General features: G+C 52.1%; 2 protein-coding genes across 2 annotated transcripts in view; both read left to right on the top strand.

The window, feature by feature from the left end:
* Positions 1–207: 207 nt before the first annotated feature.
* On the top strand, positions 208–1,436 carry LOC116883281. The gene is made up of 2 exons (XM_032884272.1): positions 208–627; positions 1,215–1,436. Exons 1-2 carry the CDS (start codon positions 208–210, stop codon positions 1,434–1,436), a joined length of 642 nt encoding a protein of 213 aa, XP_032740163.1.
* Positions 1,437–10,073: 8,637 nt separating this feature from the next.
* Slc25a48 (solute carrier family 25 member 48) overlaps positions 10,074–24,681 on the top strand; it is a 37,453-nt gene continuing 22,845 nt past the window's right edge. The window contains exons 1-4 of the mRNA XM_032884804.1: positions 10,074–10,252; positions 14,138–14,181; positions 20,824–20,895; positions 22,807–23,065. Coding sequence (XP_032740695.1) covers positions 10,207–10,252; positions 14,138–14,181; positions 20,824–20,895; positions 22,807–23,065 — 421 coding nt within the window. The 5' untranslated portion in view covers positions 10,074–10,206. The remainder of the gene's footprint in view (positions 10,253–14,137; positions 14,182–20,823; positions 20,896–22,806; positions 23,066–24,681) is intronic.

The following is a 24,681-nucleotide window of genomic DNA, read 5'->3' as shown; positions in this document are numbered from 1 at the left end:
GGGGCGGGGCCCACATTCTGCTGAACAGAGCCAGCAGGGTGAGGAGTGAGATGAGGTTAGAGAGCCCAGTTTTTTTCTGAGAGCACTGCTGGACTTCTCCCAGTAGGGACCCCTGGTCAGGTGTAAGCTCTAGAAATCTCCCAAATATAGACAGGACTAGGGAGGCATCAGGCAGCACCAGCCAATGGAGTCCTCTCTTCTTAGACAATGCAGAAGATCCAAAAGGCCGAGCCCAGTGCCTTGATCTCTCCAAGCCTCCTGTTGGGGGACGACCTGGAATGCCTGTACCAGCAACTGCGGGACACCAGTCTACAGGACAGGGAGCCACTTGGCTCTCCCAGCCTCTCCTTCTGCACGTATGAGCAGCCCACAGCCTTTGAGGAGCTGGCTCAGCAGGCTGCAGTCGGCCCAGGCCCGGAAGCTGGCTGGAGCGGCCGAGGGGGTCTGTTCTTCGAGGACTCAGCGCCACCCAGTGGCTTCTTCCCGTACTACCGTTCCCAGGAAGAGCACTTGCCCAGTGCCACCGTGCCTCAAGGCTGCTGCTGGTGTCTGGCCTCTAGAGACCTCTTTCCAGGAAGTGAGACACAAGATGGCTGCCACAAAGTGACAGCCAGAGATGGATGCCTTGTGAGTTTGAAGAGGCCACAGGAGGGCAGGCAACATGGAGACTCTGGAATGTTCCAGGCACCTATCCCTGGCCAAACCCCAATAAGACCTTGGCCAGGTCCCTGATGGCTCAGCAGCTAGGCAAGGCCTGAACTTGGAGCCGAGCCCATAGAAACATCTGGTTACTTATTGAAATGTGTCAGATACCCAGACACTGGGTGTGAGCCATTTCATTTGATCAGGGCTAGTGAGACACATCTCCTAGAAAAATCAAAGTTCACCCAGCTGTCAGGTGCCAAGCCTGGGTTCTGACCCAGACCTGTATCCTCTCTAATCTCATGAGCAACCCCCACCACCAACCCATGCTGGCCATGGGGTCTAGGGACTACAGAGGTAAGGACTGAGTTCAAAGGTCAGGATCAGGCTTTCCCATAGCAGCCTCTGGTTGAGGAAACAACGTTACCAAGGGTTCCCCACTTGGCAGCACTGGCCTAGGTCCTGCCCCACCCCCACCCCCACCCCAGATTGCCCCCTGTAGAGTTGTAGGCCAGGTTCCACTTTGGCATCTGGGCCTGAACGTAGCTTACATCCTCTTTTTCCTCACCCAGTCCCCCTTGGCAGGGCCAGACCTCATCTCTGGGTTTTCACCCTCACCACCCTGCTGCTGCTGCTTGGAAGGTCTCGCCTGTGATGACAATCAGGATCCCGCTCTCGCTAGGCACCCCGTTCTTGGTGCCTCGGGATATGTACCATACTACAGAAGCCCCGAAGAGAGGCTTCACACCAGTCCCGTGCTTCCCTCCTCGGTGCTGGGGAGCGCACGAGAGTGACCCCAACCTGGTGGTGGGCAGGAGTGAAGGCAGCAGGGACTTCGTACTCCAAAACCTCCTGGTCAGTGAAGGATAAGGGGAACAGGAACGGAGGCCCCTACAGCTCGTGCCACCTGCCCTGGGACCACAGCTGGCCTAGTGAGTGCCCCCTCTGACATTCACTGTCCCTCCCTCCTGGGGTGGAAAGAGGTCTTTTACTATGAGACCACCAATAGGGGGGAATCTTCCTTTCCCCATAGAAAGAACCATCTCTCCTCTTCCCCACCACACCTTCATCAGTGCCTGGTGATGACGTGGTCTTCCACTCTGGTATCTCCTTCCACACGCCTAGGCTTGCCTTTCCCATTAAGCAGCCGAAGGGAGAGGCCTGTGCTACATTCAGCCACCCAGTGCCACGCCCAGAAAGTCACCATCCTACCCAGTCTACCCCACCTTATTCTCCTAGGTTGGGAAATCTGCCTGATGAGGCTGTGTGTGTGTGTGTGTTTTTGTCATAAAAGTGGCTACAGGGGGATTCCTACTGTGTCCCCATTTGGACCTCGTTGTTGCTTCTGTGGCTGGGTACCAGGGGCCTCCTGAATGACCTGAAGGTACACAGTACACATTGGCTGGGGTGCCTGACCACCTTAGTGGGGTGCTTCAGAACCAGGTCTCCCCCCTGTCCTCCTGCCTTCCCTCTGCTGGGCATCTCTTATGAGCCAGGAGCCTGCCCTGCCAGACTTTGAGATAATCTCATTCTACAGACTAAGAAGCAGGCTCAGTGGGGTGGGCAGACGGACTTCTCATTCTGAGCAGAGGCCCATGGCTAGGGCTGCAGGGATGGCGGGATCATCTGGTCAGGAGGAGCTGGAGCCTGAGTGCACAGCCAAGAGATCCAGCAAGGCTCTCATGCGAGAGCCTGTTCCTACCCTGTGTGCCCCCGAGCCCCTTCTGAGTCTAGTTCTCCCCAATCTTCTCACTGGGCCCATTTTGCCACTTAGGAAAACTGAGGTGCATTTTTGTAGGGGTAAAAAAAAGATCCATGTTGCTTTAGGGTTTTATTCTTTACCCTCCCCTCCCCCACCCCACCCCACTTGTTACGGGATCAGAAGAAATTATTTTGGAGTTTGCTCCTCTTCAACATGGGGGCATTTGCCTGTGTGGTGTTTATACTGGCCCTGGGGTGGCAAACGGTGGGTAGTGGGGTGGGTTCCAAAGCCGAGAGTGATCTCAGACTCGACACTGAAGACATTGGGTCCTGCAGAACTGGTGATGCAAACCTTTACTCTCAGCCATTCAGAAGGCCGAGCCAGGAAGAGCAGGTCGTCGATGCTCTTCACAACTTAGATGGGCTCTGGCTCAAAGTTTTAAAAAGAAAGGTAAAATGTCTGGGCTGTAGATGCTCTAGGATCAGGTTCTGGGTCTTTTTAAATAGGTGGGTAAGTGGGTATAGAAGGACCAGATGCGTGCTGGAGAGATGGCTCAGCGGTTAAGAGCACTGACTGCTCCTCCAGAGGTCCTAAGTTCAAATCCCAGCAACCACATGGTGGCTCACAACCATCTGTAATGGGATCTGATGCCTCTTCTGGTGTGTCTGGGGACAGCAACAGTGTGCTTAGATATAATAATAAATATTTTCTTTAAAAAAAAAAAAAAGTACAAGACGCATCCAAGACTTGCAGCAAGTGGGCAGACCTGGGTATTGATTGGAAGCTATGAGTTCTTGGTATCTTGCCCTGTGACCCCAGGCTTGCCCTCTTCCCTCAGAGGCTAGTTGGAGGTTATTGGCTGATGCATATGTGTGCTCTGGGATGAGGGTTGACTGAGGTTGTAGACCTACTAGGTCTCCTGAGAGCAAATGCTGTTTTGAGAGGAGCCTGTATTCTTGTGTGGGTGCCGTAGTTGCCGCCTTCTGCGTGACCCTCTCAGCGCCTGACCCTGCCACCCAGGGTTCTCTGGAGTCAGCCTCCAGCCCATCAGCATCCTGAGTGGCCAGGGAGCAAAGGACTGCTGACCTCCACTGGCTCTCACGGCACCATTGCCTCGCACCATCTTCCCACTCACCTACGACGTCTCCCCACAGCTTGCCCATCGCCCTCAGATTTTTCTTTCTGCCTCTGCTCTTCGGATAGCCATGGGTGAACCTGCAGCTAGGCCTCCCCCAACACTGAGGACAGCCATGTCATCCCATCTCCTCCCATTTATACCCCCTACATATTTCTCTTGACTTCCCAGTGAGGTTTCTAGCAGCGGTGGCCCTTGTCAGCCTCTTAAACACTCTCTTCCACAGATCAGATCTCCCAGCCTGTGCCCACTTGTGTCCATCAACTGAGGGAAAAGTCGGAGGAGAGTCAGGCAGTCCTTGGCCCTCGCAACATGGTACAGAAGAAGGTACAGGAGCTTCAGGATCCTGCGCTGGCATTTTGGGAGATGTTTCTCCTCCTGGTAAGAGTCCTCTGGGAGCCCTTAGGGTATGGCACAGTTGGCAAGCTAACCCTGTTTTATTGATGATAAAGAAGCGGAGGCAGGGGATTTCCAGCATTTATGTAGAAGGGTGGGACTGTGAGCCTTCAGGGAACTCACTTCCTTTCTTGAGTCCTGGCCTGAAGGAGCATTTGTGGCTTGGAACAGAGCAGCTGATGAGTCTCACAATCATCACCACTGAGTGGCATTAGCGAATTTGTTTGAAAGCCTGCTGTAGCCTGGTGGAGCTGACCACCCACCGAAAGCTGGGAGCCGCCTGGCAGAGCCAGGTTACAAGCTGCCAAGTGATCCTGAAGCAAGTTTTCTTTTCAGTCTGCAATCCCGAAGAAGTCTCAGCTGCTCCTCGCGCTAACACTCCCCCACCACCACCACCACCACACACACCACCACCACCACCACCACCAGCAGCAGCCTCTGTGGCGCCCTCAGATTCCTCTCTGGACCTTTTAAATGCAAACTCGAGCCCCTTACCACCCCCCTGGCAGGAAACCTCTTCATTCTGGCGACGTGAACGCGGTCCCTTTCCACCGGGAAGCTCCGAGTGCTGTGCTGCAGCGCCCCCTCCTGGCACATCTTGTCAACACACAGCTGGTGTCCCCGTGGTCTACAATTTTATTCCTCAGACACTGCCTAAGAAGGCACCACACCTACCTTATAAAGACCGAAACCACCAGCTGCAGCAGCCTCAACCCTGCCGCGGCGACCAGGCAGCCTAGTCCTCAAATGGCCAACCCACCTTCAGCCCACAGCCACACGCTGCTGTGCAGCTCCGAAGTCGCACCGGTTGGACGAGAGGCTGATCCTCTGAGCATTCTCTGGGCAGACCCCAGAGAACTGCCTATGAGGAAGGAACCTTTCCCGATGACAAGCTCACAAAGCAACCCCGAAATCACTGTGACCTTTTCTCCCTCCAGTTACCTCCCATAGTCTGCGCAGGAACAACAAAGGCCCAAAGCCTGTTGTGGGGCCTGTTACAGCCATCAGTCGACTGTCTTTCTGTTGGTGGGGAAAGGGGTCTCGTGGTCAGTGTGAAAGCCTGGAGGCGGGAAAGCAGCTGACACTTTGGAGGGCCTGAAAGAAGCCAGGATTCTGTGGCTTCTGAGAAAGGCCCTTGGAGAGGCATGAGGTGGCTACCTCCTCAGATCTGCCATGACTAGGACTCCCTCTTTTGTTGATATCAGGTGGCCCGCCCTTTAGTCATTGCCCTATTGCCTCCCTGTTTAAGGCATCTCTAAGTGCTGACTGAACATCAGGCCTCTGCAGGACAAGGCAGACAGACTACAAGCCCGAGTGGACAGGCAGCCACACAGACCGTTCAGCACAGACAAGGCAGAATGTCTTGGTGTGCACTTCAGCAAAGACCTGGCAGGGGGCGGGGGGTGGGGGGGAAGGTGGCAGCTAAGCAGAATCACAAAGGAGTTAGGCACCGGGGTTAGCCAGAGAGCGTGGTGGGGGTGGGGTGGAGGGAGGCATCTGTACAAGGAACCAGTACATAGAGTCCCACACAGGGAAGGAATGTGGGGTGTGAAGGCCACATTGCCTGGCTGGACTCCAGCTGGACAAAGCGAGGTGGTAGAAGGAGCAGAAGGGCCACTGGACTCTGTCTTGAAGACCTGCACACGCCTTAATAGGGAATTAGCGAGTACAGTCAAGGCCACAGAGTCCCCGGAGGGCACTGCACAGAGGTGGCCAGAGCAGAGGCCACGTAAGCCTCAGAAGCCTGCTGTAGCAGCCATTGGGAGATGGGGCCCAGGACCAGGTCAGAGGGAACAAGGAACCTATGTCCACCATATTCAGGTGGCGACGGCCACAGCCAGAGGCTGACTGTCAGAGGGCAGTGGACGTTGGAGAAGGGAGAACACCAGGCTGGCAGGATGAGGCACGGGGTGGGGGTGGGGGGTAGCATAGCAGCTTAGTGGAGGTGCAGTTTCCCAAGTTGAGGGGTATGGAAGAGGCAGCTGGGGAGGGGGTTGGGGGTAGCAGAGGGAGGAGTTAGAGTTCTCTTGGATGTGCCTGAGGTATCAGTCTCCTGGGTGGAGGCATTAGAAAAGCAGAGGTCCTGTGCTCAGAAGTGAAGCTTGGGGTCAAGTAGAGGATTGAGAGTGGAGAGACAAGGGTGGAAATTCAGGAAGGTTCCCTCGAGAGCTCCAAGGAACCCCATATCTACATAAGGACAGGAAACAAAGGAGGGGTGAATAAGGCCACATGTAGGCCCTCAGCACAGCTGGTCAGCAGCTGCCTCAGGTGTACATGATGCTCACAGGAAGGGGCTGAGTCCTTGGGTAAGGGAAGAGTTGGAAAGGCAGAGCCATTGGCTGAGTAGATTCCGGGCCCAATGAGGAGATGCCAGGCTGGAGAGAGCCTTTCCTGACTTCTGGAAAGAGCACTCCTCCAGGGCGTCACAGTGGCTTCCATGTCGCATCCCAAGCAAACCGTCAGTTCCTTAGCTGCTATCTCAGAAGCAAAGACTCTCTTTTGTTGCCCTTGGAGATAGTGAGAAACCAGAAATGGGCCTCGTTATCCAAGGATTCCAGGGCCACCCCCCACTTGCCCCCCTACCACGCAGATGACACTGCTGGTTCCCTGTGTGGAAGAACTGAGGAGACACGGAATGGAATTTTGCTCTGTCTCTGGCAAGTCTCTCAGTTTCTCTACGAATCTCTGGGAGGTTACCTCAGAACCCTGGTTCCCCTGTGAGCTGGTTGCCTATGTCCCAACCAAGAGGACCGCTAGAGGCAAATCCAGAAAGGGCAACAGGTTTGGTGGTCCTCCTGGATCCAGTGTTCTGCTGGGTCCCATGCCCCAGGGACTCAGGTCTCTGAGGGCCCTGCTCTACACTGCCGCATGATATAAGGCTCTCTCAGTCCTTCTTGTGATGTGCTTCGAGGACAGCTTCATGCATGCAATCAGGACTGTGAGGGCTTCAACTCTTCTCATTGGCAATCAGAACAGCCGTACTCTGGGCCAGGGAGGCCTTATCTGCCACCAACGATGCCCACCAACTCAAGGCCACCCTAATGGTGCTGACCCAGGACTGAGGAGTTGGCCATCTCCCAGGAAGTACTAGGTGGTCCTACAAGAGTGGCTTTGGGAACTGGCTGGCTTCACATCGAATGGACTCCAACAGTAAACTCACCAAAGGGTCCCCCATTGCAGACCTTACACCTCCCCAAAGGTTCCAGGCTTAGGTCATGGGCATAGCAGAGTATAGTTTGGAGCATAGTGCTAGTGATGACCATGTGGCTGAGTGGGTCACTGTGCATATGAAGTGACCTCAACCATGGGCTGTGGCTTTTCACCCTTCCCTAGGATGTTGCAAGACTCCCCTTCCCAACCCCTGCTTCCTGCTTTATCCTGCACACAGACGGGCAGCTCTGGCTCTGGAATCTATAAGTGAACTCTGTACACATCCCATGGGGGAAGGGGATAGGGCTACGGGAGGACCCTGAGCCTCACTCCTCAGCAGACCCTATAGCAGGGGTCAGTGGTCAGAGTCTTGGGAAAGAAGCCTGGCCAGTTGCTCCTACACACTGACCCAAAACTGCCATCCTGGGACAAGAGCAGATCAACAGAAGCTCTTCCTTCAGTCATTGTCCGTCACTCCTGCTACCCTGGAGCACTGTGCCTGGGACCCTGTGCTGCATCCCTGCTGGAAGCTAGCTGGACCCTGCTGAACACAGGGTCACCCACAGAGGCAGGGGAGGGGCTGGACGTTCTGAATGGAACAAGGGTGCCTCATGTGGCCAGCCTGGATGTTCCTGGACAGCAGCTGGGGGCTTTGCTGGGTGTGTGGTCTGCTAACAGAGGCCATCAGAGGCAGAGAGGACCATCTTTTGTCTGGGGCAATGTAGGTTGAGACAGAATCTGGTGGGGATCTCCTGCTACTGAATCCCCAACTATGCCTGAGAGACTTCAGACCACTGGGTTCTCTGAGAGGACGTGGCTAGAGGAAGGGCCACAGTTGACAGGAATCACATTGTCAGGTCAGCCCAGGGCAATACTAACACCCACCAAGTGCCATCTCAGGATGGGGATGGGGCAACAGTGGCAATGTATAGATATTCTGGAGCACATAAATACAGGGAATAGGGTGTGCTTTGGGGTTGGTGGGTAAGGAGTGTTTCTGCCAAGCTGAGAAATCAAGACATGGGGCCTGCAGGCTTCCCCAAAGTAGAGAGGTGCCTGCCTCAGAATTCTGGCTGAGAAGAACGTGGCTATCTGTGGCTTCCGTGCTGGCAGCTGCTTAGCAGGGGGAAATGCTAGCCAGCAGTATCACCTTAGTTCCTGGTAAGTCCTGGGGTGAGTCTCCAGCCTTGTCCTTGTCGTTCCGAAGGCTGGCCAGGGCGTGCTGAGGCCTCCAGGGCGTGAAGTTCTCTGGGAAAGTGTCATCTATATGGAAGGTTCTGCTGAGCTACTGAGTGATCCAATGTTGTGGTTGTAGAGGGTTGGGATGCTGCAAACTGAGAGCCAAGGCTATCTTCTGCTCCTTCAATTGTCTTTCACCGTCTGTATCTGACTAGCATCCCTCTGACAATAACCGGTAAGACATCTGGAATGCGTTGAGACCGCTGGCTTCTACTGACAGAAAATCCGAGGCATCAGAGAGTGCCCTAGCCTGTAGCGGTGCTGGCTTGCTCTCCCGTAGCCTGCCTGCTGGAAATGTTTGCTCCCTTTCTAGTGAGAAGGCTCCCAACACAGGGGCTGCCATTCAGGCTAGACCTATCCACAAGAAGGGGGCTGTGTGCCCACATCAGAGGGGCTGCAGGAGTTTCCTTCTGGGTAGGGTTTATCCCTGGCCTTTTCCCTGTGGGAGCCATGGTTAGGGGAAAAATTTGGAATCTGTTCAGACCGAGATCTGGCCCAACCTCTGCTTTGGCCACTTTTCTGAGGGATTACCCTCTCTGTGTGAGACGCACACAGATTATATACTTTAAGCATACCGGCTTTCCTGGCTTGTGGAGTGGGGTTCACAGACTTGCTGGAAAGGGTAAGCGCCAGGCCAGGGAGGAGGTGTTGGCTAAGCTCAGGATAACCTTGAAATCGTTCAGAGCTGGTATTTCTTTGGAGCTGGCTTGACACTGATTTCTGGGTGTGGTGCCTCCCACTACCTTATTCAGTATCTCACTTGTAGATGGGACTCTCAATCCAGGGCATGCAGACAGTGTGTGGCCTGGAGGGGGTGAGGGAGTCTCTAGTCTATAAGTGGCCTGGGAAATTGTGTGCACTGCATCTTACAGGGGAACTGTCCGTGGCTTTCAGTCAGCCTGTCAAAGCACCGAGAATTCAAGTTAATAGATACTTTTCAGTTACAATTTTTGTGCACGTGTGTCAGTGCATGCATGTGTATGCATATGTGTCTGTGTGTATATGCATGCACACATGTGTGTATATGTGTGCTTGCCTGCGTATATGTGTGTATATGCATGCATGCACACACATGTGAGTGTGTATATGTGTACATATATGCATGTGCACACGTGAATTTGTATGTTTGTGTGCATATGTATGTGTGTGCACTCGTGTGTGCTTGCATGTATATGTACATGTACAACATGTACACGTGTGAGTGTGTGTACATGTGCATGTATATGCATGCCCATATGTGGGGTGTGTGTTTGTATGCATATGTATGTATGTGCATGTGAGTGTTTATATGTGTGCATGTACGTGTGATTCACATGTGTATAGTGTGCAGGCACACATGTGCTTTTGCATGTATGTGTGCATGTGAGTGTGTGTGTGTGTGTTTGAAGAGAACCTTAAGTCTCCTACTCTGTCTCCCACTAGGCTGTTTGTCAGGTGAACTCCCAGTAATCCTGTCTCTGCAGACCCCCAAACCTTTAATTAGTTATTGCAGGGCTGTTTGCCCTTAACGCAGTTGAGTCTTCCCAGGTGAGTTCTATTGCGGACAACTTTTGGTGTTTGTAAAGCTTCTCTCCTTCCCTCTTTTGATCAACTTTGCAAATAAGTCCTAAGCTTTCACCTGGAAGACTCTGAGGCTGTGTTGTTGGGGAGAGGATGTGGCCGGAAGAACCAAGGGATTTCCCTTTGGGGACTGGGGCCCGCCTCCCGGATCACACCTTGTTGAAGTGCGGTGCCTTTAAGATCCTCTGGGGGCGGGTTGTCAACAACCCGCCCTCATTCGCTGACAGCCCGAGCGCGGGTGGATGGAACTCAGAGTTTAGAGAAGAACCTGCAGAGTGACCGAGTCGCTCCCCTGCTGTGCACTTGGTCCCCTGGGGCCATGCCTGACAAACACTGAGCCTAGCGCCGGCTGCGGGAGGCCGAGGCGCGTACCGCGTCAGCCATGGGCAGCTTCCAGCTGGAAGACTTCGCGGCAGGCTGGATCGGAGGTGAGTGTGCTTGCGAAAGCCCCCCGCACCACAGGGCAAACTGCCTGGCGGTGCCCTGTCAGCTGTTTGCACCCGGTGTGCTCAGTTAGTGCGCTTTGCATTGCGGGGTTCATCACTCATCCCATCCCAGAGTGAGCGACGCCTGCAGCACCGGGCGTCCTTAGCCCTGAGGTCCCTCCCAGTCTTTGAAGCCAAGCTCTTAAGATTCACATTGATTTCCTCTAGCCTCTGATTTGCCTCAACTTAGGCCCTAATGAACTTGGGTCCCATAATGATTAAACCGCTGGTCAGAGCAGACAACCAATGGTGCCACCCCAATGCGCGCACACCCTTCAGTGACCCCGGGGCTCACCTGGGTTTGGTGACATATCTCCAAGTATCTTGTGCTTGGGTTGGCGCCTGGCTTGGCTGCTGAATCCGGGTCTCAGGGTGGCCAAGAACTTGGACTTCAAGATCAGCTTGTCTTAAGGGCGTTGCTCCTGAAGGGAGAGGAGCCCGCAGGGCAGGGAGTAGAGAGTTGTGATATAGGTCTTTCTAGACAGCTGAGAGGAATCCCTGTCTGGCCGTTGTCGTCAGCCATCAGCTCTCGCCCTCCTACCCACCCCCCCACCCCTGGGGCCATCTCCAGCTCTTCCGGACCTTTTGGTCCCCGACCCCACCAGGTCTGGTGTCTACATTCACCACCAAGCTGGGAGTAGTTAACAAAGTAACAGTTTCTGAATAAAGTTCAGCTGGGGCTTGCTGTGTCCTGAGGTGTCTGCCAGGTCAGAGGCTGAGAGCGAGAGTCTCCGCCTAGGGCTCACCGCAAGCCTAGGGCTCACAGCAAACTGGATCCCATAGCCAGTCACCTGCAACCAACCCATGGACAGGATGCTTAGCAGGTTCCAGGTAGGCTGAAGTGCCGGTGCTGTGTCTTCAAAGGTTTGTGTTCCACATTAAAGACACCTGCAGCCCGAGTGTACGATTTGATGACTTTTAGTAACTCCACCAAGAGGTAAAACACCCCTATGAGTTGCGGGGTATTTTTAGCCATGCCTCATCTTCCCTGCCACCTCTCAGAACAGCCACTGTTTGCTTTTCTTGGCTATTGTGTATTGGATCCCGCAGTGTGTACACTTCGCTGTGCTAATACCCATTTCCTCATAGCAACCGCAGGGGAGTAGCTGCCTTTACAGCCTCACTTAGCGGATAGGACGAGGAAGTAGAGCAGTTGGGTGATTTTCCTAAGGTGGGCATCTACAGGGACTTAGGAGTCTAATCCAGGCAACAGGGCACTAAGGGTCTGCCTAGGGCCTTGAGAGTCCTTGAACCCCCAAACTTGCCTATAGCAGTCGTCTTCCTTAATGACACCGTGCCACAACATTTCACTACAATGCCCTCCATATTCGTTTGAAGCTCCAAGCTTTGGAAACGACTGCCCCAGCACCCTATCTTTTTACTTTGCACCTCTGATTTCCGGTAGGTGGTGAGTGGAGCAGGGTTGATTATCTGCACTTGATTCTCAGCTACTGCTGAGACCTGAGGATGCCTGCCCTGCTGTGGGCAGGGAGACAGGGTACCCTGAGGAGTTGAGCTCCTCCCTCCCTGCCGGACAGAGTGAGGTGTTGTCTGCTTCTATTCACCTCTGTGCTGCTCAGTTCAGGGTGTGGGGTTTGAAGAAGACAGGAGGTTCCAGGCGGAGTAACATGTGTCCCTGTGGGCCTCGCTTGTTAAGCCCGCTTCTCATGGCTGAGTTGTCCTCAGTGTGGTGGAGGGATTCGTTCCAGAGAATTCTGGGCACTACAGAGGCGGCTTATCTAGATCTAGGACTATTTTACACCAGGATGTGTGTAGCCAGGTTCTGTTTCTGTCTCTCTATGTCTGTCCTCTCTCTCTCTCTCTCTCTCTCTCTCTCTCTCTCTCTCTCTCTCTCTCACACACACACACACACACACACACACACACACACTCCTGCTTTGAAGCTATCTATTCCACTGTTTGTTAAACAAATGTTTTAGAGTTTACTGTTGAACATAACCAAAGAAGAGCCCATATCCATTCAGTGGTCACTTCTAATTCCCTCCCTTTAGCCTGGAACCTCTTTATCTGTTTTCTGTCTCGTGGCTTTGCCTAGTCCACATAATTCATTTAAATAAAGTTGCACAGCATGTCCGCATTTTGTGTCTGGCCTCTCTTGCTTAGCATACTATGTTTTTTTTTTTTTTTTAAAGTTTGCCCACATTGTAGTAGGGTTCAATACTACACTCCTACCTGTTTTGTGACCCCAGACAGAGCATGGGTGACAGACCAAAGCTTAACAAGTCAGTGAGTTACTGGAGTTACATACAGAGAGGTATAGGCAAGGGGTTAGTTACAGGAGTCTGGGTGACTCACAGGCAGCTGCTGTGACACACACCTGAGCATGGCTGATGGCTCCTGAAAGCTGCTGCATACGTGTTCTCAGTACACAGTCTCCTCTCTCCAGAAGCACTTACTGTTTATGTAACATTGAGTAAAGAATCCTGTAAATCTCATAAGTTTCAGGTAGTTCTGAGACTTGTGAGTTTCACTTCCTGAGTATTAAGGATCCTCCAAGGTAGAATGTTTCCATTTGGAGGAAATAGCTACATAGTTCTACTTGCAGCTAAATAACAGTCCATTTTTATTCACCATGTTTATTCATTGTATGTCAGTTAATGAACATTGGGTCTGTTCCCAACCTTTGTGGCATGTGGTGAACGCCAAGCTGACCGTGAGTGTGCTTGTTTTGCTTGAGTTCTTGCTTTCAGCTCTTAGGATTGGAAATGCTGAGTCATGCCGTTATTCTGTGTTCAACTCTTTTTGAAGAATAACCAGTTTTCTGGAGCAAAGGCTCTGTTTTCCTCAACAACATACGAGAGTTCTAATGTCTCAGGGCTAGAGTTACAGCTCAGAAGCTAAGAGTCAAGCACTTCTCTTCAGTGCAGTTCCAAGCAAACGCATACTCGCAACCATCTACAGGTACAGTTGCTGGGAAGCAATGCTCGCTTCCAGCCTCTACAGGCACTGCATGCATGGGGGGGGGGGCGCATGCATACATGCCAGCAAACATTCGTTCACATAAGTAAATTCATTTTTTAAAAAAATTAGTTACTTTATATCTTGGTCAATGCTTATTGTTTGCCTTTAGAAAATTGCAGCCATCCTGGTGGATAGGAAGGGAAATTTTATTATTGTTTTGATTTACATTTCCCTACTACCCAATGATGTTGAGTGTGTTTGTGTACTGTTGACCATTGGCATGTCTTTCAGAGGGATGTCTATTCTGGCCATTAAACACTGTTTCATCTGGAAGAGTTCTTGGGGTACTCTGGACCTTTAATGGATAATGTGATTTGTAAATGATATCTATAATTTTTAAGTGATTTGTCTTCACTTTCATGAGAATATCTATTGTGTTATCTACTTTTGTTCTTTTGTTGCTTGTGCTTGGTTCTGTGTGTGTGTGTGTGTGTGTGTGTGTGTGTGTGTGTGTGTGTGTTTACTCTAACTACAAATGTTACAAAACCAGGCTTGTGAAGTATATCCTGCATGCTTGAGTCTTTATAGTTATAAGCCTTTGGTCTATTTTGGATTACCTTTTCTAGGTAGTATGGGGCAAGGGACTAAATCTGTTCTTCCAACATGTGGTTATCCAGTTGTCTTAGGATATCACTAATTCCTACTTTGGAGTAGGCCCAGGTTTGACTCTCCTCTCTCTGCCTTCCTCAGTAACTGGACCAGGCCTTGTGCACTGGAAGACCGCTCTCTAGTGACTCACTGACTGGTGCCTGCTGTGCCTCAGGTCTCTGACCTCTTCTAGGAGCTGGCAGGGCCAAACCAGGAGTCCAGAGTTTGGGTGACCAGGTGTTCTTCTTTGACCTACAGGTGTAGCCAGTGTCATTGTTGGCTACCCTCTGGACACAGTCAAGGTACAGTAGCTGTGTTTTCATGACCTCTTGGGGAGGTACCTCACATGGGTCTTTCCTGGGACGGTAACTCACTCTGATCTCCTAGAGACCCTCCAGCCCGGACTCTCCAGCCAGACTCTCCAGGGCAGGCCCTCTGTGGTCCATGGGTGATGTGGGTTAGGAGACTTTGTTTCCATTGTCCTCTCCCGAATGCCTACAGGAGCTTATGAGTTGGTGAGAAAGGAGCTAGGGCTCTGCTCCTCCTCCTCCTCCTCCTCCTCCTCCTCCTCCTCCTCCTCCTCCTCCTCCTCCTCCTCCTCCTCCTCCTCCTCGTCGTCGTCCCTGGGGAACTGAACAATTGGGAAAGGTTTGGAATGTGAGCTGGAGTCTGAGCTTGAAGTGTGAGAGTGGGTTTCCAGTCATTGGAGAAGACATGTCAGGCATGGGGACAGACAGCATGGGAAAAGGCTGAGGCAGGGACCCTGGTAGGGACTGTGCTTGGGAAAGGCCAGCAGGACCAGTTTTACTGATTCTGTGTTACAGCTGTGGACCCAAATCTCGGCAGGTCAGGCCTCAGTCCTGGGGTGCTTGGATGTCCGGTTGGCGATTTCAACCTAGGTTGGAATAACCCGAAAAAGGCACATAGGGTAGGGGACTCTGGAGCCAGCAGAGCCATCCTGACAGCCATTGGTACCCCCTGAAGGAGTAGGAGGGTGTGTCCTGGTCCTACCATGAAAAACAGAGAGATGAAGGGATAAGATACCAGAAAAGGACATTCTGAGTCCCTGCCACCCGCCACCCATCTGTGGTGAGCAGGATCCAGCCAAACCCAAGAAATATGACCACTGAACCTGTTCTTGCCTTTGCTAAAAGTGCCGGGACTGTACAGAAGCAGCTCGGAGGTCTGACTCAGGTGTCTGCAATTTCCTTTCTGCCTGTCTTCCTCTGCATGTGACAATGGGCCCCTCCTAGGTTAGGGCCTAGTTTACTCTCCGCATGCTGTCTGCATGCTCTCCTCCAAGGTGGGGCCTAGCTATCATCATCAGCTTTGTCAGGAGGATACTGGCTACCGCTGCTGCCCCACTTAGACTCCCCAAATTCCTTCCCAGTCTACCTGCACCAGAGGCTCTCCTGACAGACAATCAACACCGATGGGATCAATTGCTCACCACAGTTCAAACCAGAGATCGTGAGCTGTGGAACTGCAGGGGCCGTGGGTCTAGACCCTGGCTGGGGCAGTTCCTACTTGCAAAGTGTGTTAAGCAGGGCTTAATTTACTCTGCCTTGCAGGCTAACAGTGGGAAAGCTGTTCTTAATACCCAGTAGGCCAGTAGGTATTACAACTGGGAAATGTCAGCTTAATATCATCAATGTAAATTGATCATCTCCCCAGTTCCTACATCATTTTAGCCAGATTCAGAGAACGCGTTTTAAGGTCTCCAATGTGAACAACACACACACACACACACACATACACGCGCGCACGCACATGCACACATGCACACATTTCTCTTTGAAGGCAATATGGAGACACCTCAAAAGTCCTCCTCTGAAGTGGCTTCCTCAGTGAGACTGCCCATGGATTGCTCGTAATGTCTGTACCTCTGTACCAGAACACAGCCATGTGCCGTGGTTTCTCTAGTTGGCCAGATCAAAGGGGATTCTTAAGAAATTATCATTGAACGGGGGTGTGAAGACCTGACCTTTAGAAAGATGATTGGGGTCTTAGTTTCTTGGGTTGCTAGAGTAAATTACCACCCACTGGCTGTTTTAAGGTAGCAGAAATTGGTACTGGAGAGATGGCTCAGTGGTTAAGGGCACTGACTGCTCTTCTAAAGGACGTGGGTTCAAACCTCTAGCAGTCATATTAGGTGGTGCACAGCCATCTGTCCCTCTAGTTCCAGCGGATCTGACCCCCTCTCCTGGCCCAGTAACTGCTTACACATGGTGCTCAGGCAAGCGTGCAGACAAAACACCTGTACACATAGTTCAAAATAAACACATCTTAAAAACAAACAAACAAACAAGATACTCTTGCAGTCAGGAAGCAGAAAACAAAGTCAAGGGGTTGGACCCTTCTGGAAGCCTCAGTGGGGCTCGGCCCCGTTCCTTCCTCTGGCTTGTTCTGTTGCCGTCGTTCTGACCACGGCTTTACCACTTTAACTCCAACTCCACCTTTACCGTCGTATAGCCTGTGCCAAAGATTTTTCTCCTTTCCAAGGACACGAGACACTGGATTCACGCCATTAGGGAAATGAGTACCTTTGCTTCCTGTCTAGTCAAGCCTGCCCTTTAATTCCCAACACACGCACACCTGAAAAGGCCGGCACCACCTTCTTCCCATTCTGTTTTGCATCTTGGGAAAAACCCTTCTTCCTGTGAGAAGATCCAGGTGTGTCGGTCGGTCGAGCTTGAGAACCCCTTGCTGACACAGCAGTATGGTAATGGGCTCACGTGGTCTGCCCTGGATCTAACCTTGGGCTCTTGATTGCCCTGGAACAGCCTCTTTCCTTCTGGTGAACATTGTCTCTAGATTCCCTGCCAACTGACAAAGGCTTGGGCAAGTCTAAATAGGTGTTCAGTCCGGTGAGATGGCTCAGTTAGCGAAGGGCTTGCCTAGCAAGCGCAGGGACCTGGGTTTGATCTCCAGGACCCATGTTAAAAAATGGCAGGCATGGTTGGACACACTTGGAATCGCAGCACCAGAGTTTGGGGAGACAGAAGGATCCACTCTCCAGCCAGTCTTACCTAATTGGTGAGTTCTGGAACAGTGAGAGACCCCATTTCAAAAGTTCGTATGAGCTGCCTTTTCTTTTCTAAGACTCCTTCAGTCCATGAAGATGACATCCAAGATTGTCTTCTGGCCTTCACAGGCATGCATGAACGTGTACCACCATGTATGTGTGTACCCACAAACACAACAATAAAAGAATCCAGTCTTGGCCACAACACTTGCCCTGTGAGGGGAGTGTTGGGTGAGAATGGCTCCCATAGGCCTCATGGTTAAGTACTTGGTCCCCAGTTGGTGGAACTGTTTGGGAAGGATTAAGAGGTGTGGCCCAGTTGGAGGAAGTGTGTCACTGGCAGTTGTTGTGATAAATAATAAAAATAAGATTCAGGGCACCAGGCCCCATGGCCACCCATCTCGCCGCAGCTCTCTTGTTGTGGACTCTGTTCATATTCCCAGCAAGCCCGTAAAATCAAAACTCTTGAAGCTTGTACTCTATCAATCAGATTTATATCAGTAAATTCTCACTCCACAAACGTCCACACAATAAACTCACCACCAACTGGTGATATAAACTGCCCACCTAGATAAGACAAATTGTCCTGTATAAATCCATCCCTTATAAGATATTCATAGCTACCTGTGGCTAGTTAAAGCCACAAGAGGGGGTTGGTCCTCCTCCTCCTCCTCTTCCTCCTCCTCCTCCTCCTTTTCCTCCTCCACCTTCTATTCCTCTCCTCCTCTCTCTCCTGCCTTTCAAAAACTCTGCCCCCACCTTTCTTTTTCACTGCCCAATCACAGACTTGCCTTATCTTGTGCCTGCCCTTACCTGCATATAGGTTATCAATCCACAGATATCAATCAAGCCCACACCTTTCCCAGTTAGATTCCCTGTGACTCAGTCTTCTGGGTCAGCTTACATCACTGGCCCCATGCCCGTGGTGGAACTGTATGGCCCCACGCTTAATATTTTCTTTTTATAAGTTGCCTTGGTCGTATTGTTTTTTTTTTTTCCCTTCACAGTAATAGAAAAGTAACCAAGACACACCCATTCCTGGCACTGAACCTTCCTTATTTTCTTGTCTGTATAACGGGTAAATGGCACCTCCCTGGATTGAGGTGGATATGAAGGTTGTCCAAGGAGGTGCCAAAGACAGAAAGAGAATGATTCACACCTCCCCTGACAACTTGGAGGGGTAGGAGAGGTAAGGCAGGGGCCTGCCTGAGGGCTTAAGACTCATCCTCAGAGCACCTTGATCACCAGGCCCTGGGCTGCTGGCCTCAGGCAAAGGCTCCTTCCCCTGCCCTGGGCTACTGGCTACTCAGTGGTGAGGAACTGGGATGTCTGATTCCTAGAGCTGTGAGACAATATGCTGCCCTGCTTCAAGCTGCTATGCAAGGAGGGAAACTAAAACCAGCAGAGTTCTTCATCTGCAAGGTGTGGCAAAGGGCTCCCTGATGCCCGTATGCAGTCTGTAGTCACCAGATCCTGGGGGAACCAGGGTCAGGAGCCTTGGCTTGGCGGCTGACCTCAGCGTCTGCAGCCAAGGGCTGATCACGTCTGGTTGAACTTCGCTCACGGCCCTGAAGAGACTCTCGATGAGTTAAGCCCACTCGTGGGCTTCAGTGCTTTCCTTACTCAGTCTTTTGGGGGACTTGTTCCTCCATGGTCATCCACCACTCTGGCAGATCTGGGGCCAGTGAGGGATACATAGGATACAGACAGAGGCCTACCTCACTTCCCATAGTCCTTGTCATTGTCCTGGCTGGGAAGTCCCTATCCCAGGATTAACTTGTCTGGCTGGGCTTAACACAAACACAAGGGCTCAGTCCCACACTGCACATTCTAGGGTGTGTCTCCCACCCAGCCCTTCTTAACATTTCTTAAAACACGCATGCACATGTGCGCGCATACACACACACACACACACACACACATGTATAAAACATTCAGCTACCAGATATATTTCATTTTGGAATTATTATCTCTCAAAGCATTGAGGTTCACTGTCTGCTATATATTCCAATTTTGCCATGATTTTTAAAAAAGCCATGGTTTATTTATTCTTTGAGTACAAAATACAATGTATTTTGAACACATTTACTCCCCTGTCTCAGCTCCTCCCAGATCCACCTGACCTTACTACCCCATCCTTCTCTGTGTTAGCTCTAATTTTTCTTTTTTTAGATTTTATGCGTATGAGCATTTTTGCCAGCGTGTGTGTCTGTGGACCGTGTGTACACAGTGCCGTCAGAGGCCAGAAGGAGGGCCTCGGATCCCTCAGATCTGGAGCTAACCGGCAGTTGTGAACTTGCCGTGTTATGGGTGCTAGGGACTGAACCCAGGTCCTCTGCAAGAACGGCAAGTGCTCTTAACCCCTGAGCCTCTCCAGTCCCTCTTTTCCTTTTAGCCCATCTCCTTTTTCCCAGCCTCACTAAGCTGTGTTATCCACGAGGGCTGAGATTTTGCTGTCTTTATTGCTGAATCTGCTGAGGGTTGGAACAGATTTGGATTCACGGCGTTTAACAGAATGTCCGACAGAGTGGTTAGCCCATCTTCCCGGTTATAAACCCAACACCTGTAGACAGCACAATAGCGCTTCCCCTCCATTATCTGTGGCTACTAATGGATGCCAATCAAATCCTCGGCCATGCTAGTGGCCACACTGTTGTTGAGAGGCAGGCGAGTAGGACAGGATGGTGGGTCAGAGGAGGCTCTGGACTTACAGTTAGACTTACCGCCATAAGGCACTCCCGTGTTAGTTGCACGCTTAGAGTTACCTTTAAAACTGGATGTGTTAAAAGATACCCCTGCGTATCATGGAAGGTTGGGGCTGCAGAAAGATGCCGTCCAGAAGATTGCCACCTTGGTGGCCTGTTTCTGGGGTCTTCATTCCTTGCTTCACACTGGGTACTGCAGGGGACAGGACCTCAGTGGGGCTCTCACAGCTCCTTACAGACAGTGCAGGATTTAAGGACTGAGAAAGCATCTTGGGGAAAATGTCAGGTGATAGAATTGAAAGAAAAGCAGAACTCACAGAGTCCAGGACAGACATTGTTCTGAACAGCCTTAGGAGGCTTCCTCCCTGTTCTGTGCCTGTCATCTCCTGACCCAGACTTCTCAGAACATGCCATCTGCTTTTCCTGTGTAACCTCTCACAAGTCACAAAGAGTTGTGCCAAGGCTGTGCCAAACTCTAGGCAAGGGCAAGAGGAGAGGTCTATGGGTGGCCCTGCCCCGATGGGGTAATCTAATGTAAAATCTGCTTACCGTGTGTAGGCGCAGACCCAACAGGAGAGCAGGGACCAACCAGAATGGAGGTTGGAGGCAGGAAGTGTAGATGCTGTTGTCATGGAGGCAGAATGCCACTGGAGGAATTGACTTGGGGGATAACAGGCAGGCCAATCATAGGAGGCATTTGATAGGAGGCCCTGGAGAGTCTTAAACAGAGTGACATGATGTCAATGATTTTGAGAAAAATCAGCCTGGCTGTGGCATTAGAGGGGCTGGAGGCGAGAGGGAGACACTAGGGCTAAGGCTGTGCTCTGAGGAGAAAGGGGTAAAGACTAGAAACATGCCTGCTGGGAAAAATGAGCAGGTGTCCCCAGAGGCATCTAGAAGGGTGAAGTGAGAGACAGCAGCAAAAGGGACAGAGCCCAGGTCTGGTTTGGACCTAAGAGGCAGACCTCCTGAGTCCAGCAACCATCATCCTTACACAGACAACCGATCTGGGTCATCCTCTGATTCAAAGCAGCCATCTGCTGCCTGAGACTGGGCTGGATGGATATCAGAGCAAGTGTCCCTGACGGACATGTGGCTCTGGCTGGCTAGGATTGAGCCTGGGCCTCCTCCCTGGGTGGGTCTCTTGGGTAGGGTGTCTTTGGGGCTTGTGACCTATCTCTGAGTGGCTCCCTGCCCTTCTCCTCTCTCCGCAGACTCGCCTGCAGGCTGGTGTCGGCTATGCAAACACCTTCAACTGCATCCGCATGGTGTACAAGAGGGAGAGTGTAAGTACCCTGGGCTGGGTGGAGGGCGCCTGCCAGGGTCTCCCTTGGTCCTCAGGGACCAGGCCACATACCACTGCCACAGACGTGAGGCAGCTTGTTCCTGCTGCTGCTTCCCTATTTCTTCTCATCTTGTACCACATGGCAAGTGCTACCTTACCTCAGCTTACCCCTGGTCACCTAGTACGTTGCTGGGAAGAAAGGAGTCTTGTAGGAACTCTCTGGAGAAGCTCTGAGGAATTTAGAACCACGGAATGGAAAGTTCCTGCACAAATAAGGTGGACGGTTGGTTTTCCAACACAATGACTGCTGGGAAGCCGACCCTTTGCAGCCTCCCTCTATCTGGATGCAGTGGGAATCCCCACCTCCACCCCCCCCACACACCCCCAAGACATGGCTGAGGTGCTGAGTTTCAAATAGGAAATGGACTGATATTTTGCAACACCCTCTCCCTTCTTAAGACTTAGCAGGTTACTTTGGGGGAATCTACAGTTTTAAAAGTTACATTTAAGATAGAAATGGTCCAAATTATAGAAACAGTCAAACAGTTCATGGCGGCTCTGTAGTTTCCCTGAGTCTTGGAAATGTGCCAGTTGAGACTGTGGCTGCCACATTGTAACAAACGTCCTAGGTTTGTACGGCCTCTTGCAAGTACCAAGCTTGTCAATAGACGAGTTTATCTTGGATGCCAGTGTGGCTTTAACTCTTGATTGGCCACTCGAAATCAGAGTGAGTAGTGCCAACCTTATACTCAGTAAATGGGTGTGATTCCCCAGTCTCCTGAAAGATTGACATTGATTATTTTTGGCCCACATTCCCTGCAGTACGTGCCAGCCAGTGTCCCTGTGCCAGGACTCCGGTGGGGACTTCAGGTGTTACTTCTGAGACAATGTAGCTCAGTGTTTCAAGTTAATGGAGGAAGAGGCTGAAACAAGGCGTTTGCGTATGTGCATGTGCCTGTGTGCACCCACAGGTTTGTGTGGTGTCCTCTCCCGTCACGATCACCTGTTTGTGGCATAGCTTTCTACATTTTTGCTTTGTGACGTGGCTTCTTAGAACTTGCTCATTGTTGGCACATGTGTACCGTGTCAGCTCTCCCGGTGGCTGTGGAATTTTCCAGTTTCCCTTAGAGCACCTGTGGTCTTACTGAGAACGTGGTTATAGAGGAGATTCTGACCCTGCTGGAAACATTGCTTCTTGCCTTCCCCATCCCTCACTCCCCCCTTTTTTTCTCTCTACCTGTGCGCATGTGCATGTGTGTGCATACCTGCATGCACACATGTGTGTATGTGTGTGTGCACCCACATGTGTTTATATGGAGGGGGTCCCATGCTGAGGTGCTGTCCCTGGTACTCTTTGAAAGTCCTTTTCTTAGCCCATCACCATAGACTTAGACAGTGTCACCTGTCCATTTGTCCAAACCCCCCATTCTGTCCTCATCTGCCCTACCCCAAGACCATGAACTCAGTGAGGGTGAACACTGTTTTGTTATTGGTTTGACTCATGGAAAGTAACCAGGGGGTGGGGGTGGGGAGCGCTTTCCTTGAGCAGCTAGTGAGGAGATGTGCTGGTACTTGACAGCTCCACTATTCCTCAGGGCTCCTAAGACATTCCGCAGCCACGGCCTGATTTTTTTTTTTTTTTTTTTTATGGCTCTGACACTGCGTGCATTTGGGGCATGCATACATCTGAGGCCAAGGCTCCGTTATGCAGGAGGCTCATCTTTAGGGCTAGGATGACTATCCGAGTTGTATGTGGCCTTCCTCCTCTGTCTTTTCTGTGTCATCTAGACTCTTGTTGGGGGCTCTTCTGTGGCACCCTAGGGGGGTCGAGGTCCCATACCTGGTATGCAGAGAGAGACCCTGAGGAGTGGTTTGGCCTCACACTTCCTCCCATTGGCTACCCTTGTCACAGGTTTTCGGCTTCTTCAAGGGCATGTCCTTCCCCCTGGCCAGCGTTGCCATCTATAACTCGGTGGTGTTCGGGGTCTTCAGCAACACTCAGCGGTTCCTTAGCCAGCACCGCTGTGGGGAACTGGAGGATTGCCCTGGCCGAAGTCTGTCTGATCTGCTCCTGGCTAGCATGGTGACTGGTATGGTCTCTGTTGGGCTGGGCGGGCCCGTGGACCTCATCAAGATCAGACTGCAGATGCAAACACAGCCATTTCAGGAAGGTAAGAGGCCAATGGAGAGAAATCTGGTGTCTGGGGATCTGGGGTACCATTGGTCATAGCCTATTAGTGAGCTAGACCGCCCTCTTCCCTGTCCACTACAGTGATCGTCTCATTTTCTCTGCTTGGGGGTTCTCTGTGCTGCTCTTGAAAGTGGCTTTGGCAGAGGAGGAAGGAGAGGGGCACACACTGTGTCAGCTTTGGTGGGGGAAGGAAAGGAGAGGGGCACACTGTGTGTCAGCTGGTGGGGGAAGGAAAGGAGAGGGGCACACGGTGTGTGACAGCTGTGGGGGGGGGAGGAGAGGAGAGGGGCACTCTGTGGGTCAGCTTTGGTGGGGGAAGGAAAGGAGAGGGGCACACTGTGTGTCAGCTTTGGTGGGGGAAGGAAAGGAGAGGGGCACAAGGAAAGGAGAGGGCACACACTGTGTCAGCTTTGGTGGGGGAAGGAAAGGAGAGGGGCACACTGTGTGTCAGATTTGGTGGGGGAAGGAAAGGAGAGGGGCACAGGCTGTGTGTCAGCTTTGGTGGGGGAAGGAAAGGAGAGGGGCACACTGTGTGTCAGCTTTGGTGGGGGAAGGAAAGGAGAGGGGCACACGCTGTGCCATCTTTGGTGGGGGAAGGAAAGGAGAGGGGCACACACTGTGTGTCAGCTTTGGGGGGGGAAGGAAAGGAGAGGGGCACGCTGTGTGTCAGCTTTGGTGGGGGAAGGAAAGGAGAGGGGCACACTGTGTGTCAGCTTTGGTGGGGGAAGGAAAGGAGAGGGGCACACTGTGTGTCAGCTGTGGTGGGGGAAGGAAAGGAGAGGGGCACACACTGTGTCAGCTTTGGTGGGGGAAGGAAAGGAGAGAGGGTCACGCTGTGCCATCTTTGGTGGGGAAGGAAAGAGAGGGGCACGCTGTGTGTCAGCTTTGGTGGGGAAGGAAAGGAGAGGGGCACACTGTGTGTCAGCTTTGGTGGGGAAGGAAAGGAGGGGCAGCTGTGCCATCTTTGGTGGGGAAGGAAAGGAGAGGGCACACTGTGTGTCAGCTTTGGGTGGGGAAGGAAAGGAGAGGGCACACACTGTGTCAGCTTTGGTGGGGGAAGGAAAGGAGAGGGGCACACACTGTGTGTCAGCTTTGGTGGGGGAAGGAAAGGAGAGGGGCACACACTGTGTCAGCTTTGGGGGGGGGAGAAAGGAGAGGGGGGCACGCACTGTGTGAGAGTTGGGGGGGGGGAAAAGGGAGGGGGACGCAGGCTGTGTGAAAGAATGGGGGGGGGAAGGAAAGGAGAGGGGCACACTGTGTGTCAGCTTTGGTGGGGGAAGGAAAGGAGAGGGGCACACACTGTGTGTGAGCTGTGGTGGGGGAAGAAAAGGAGAGGGGCACACTGTGTGTCAGCTTTGGTGGGGAAGGAAAGGAGAGGGGCACACACTGTGTGTCAGCTTTGGTGGGGGGAAGGAAAGGAGAGGGCACGCTGTGTGTCAGCTTTGGGGGGGAAGGAAAGGAGAGGGGCACAGGCTGTGCCATCTTTGGTGGGGGAAGGAAAGGAGAGGGGCACACACTGTGTGTCAGCTTTGGTGGGGGAAGGAAAGGAGAGGGGCACACGCTGTGCCATGGTGGGGGAAGGAAAGGAGAGGGGCA

Source organism: Rattus rattus, chromosome 14, assembly GCF_011064425.1.
Source record: "Rattus rattus isolate New Zealand chromosome 14, Rrattus_CSIRO_v1, whole genome shotgun sequence".
Classification (NCBI taxonomy): Eukaryota; Metazoa; Chordata; class Mammalia; order Rodentia; family Muridae; genus Rattus; species Rattus rattus.
This window is presented reverse-complemented; position numbering and strand designations above follow the sequence as displayed.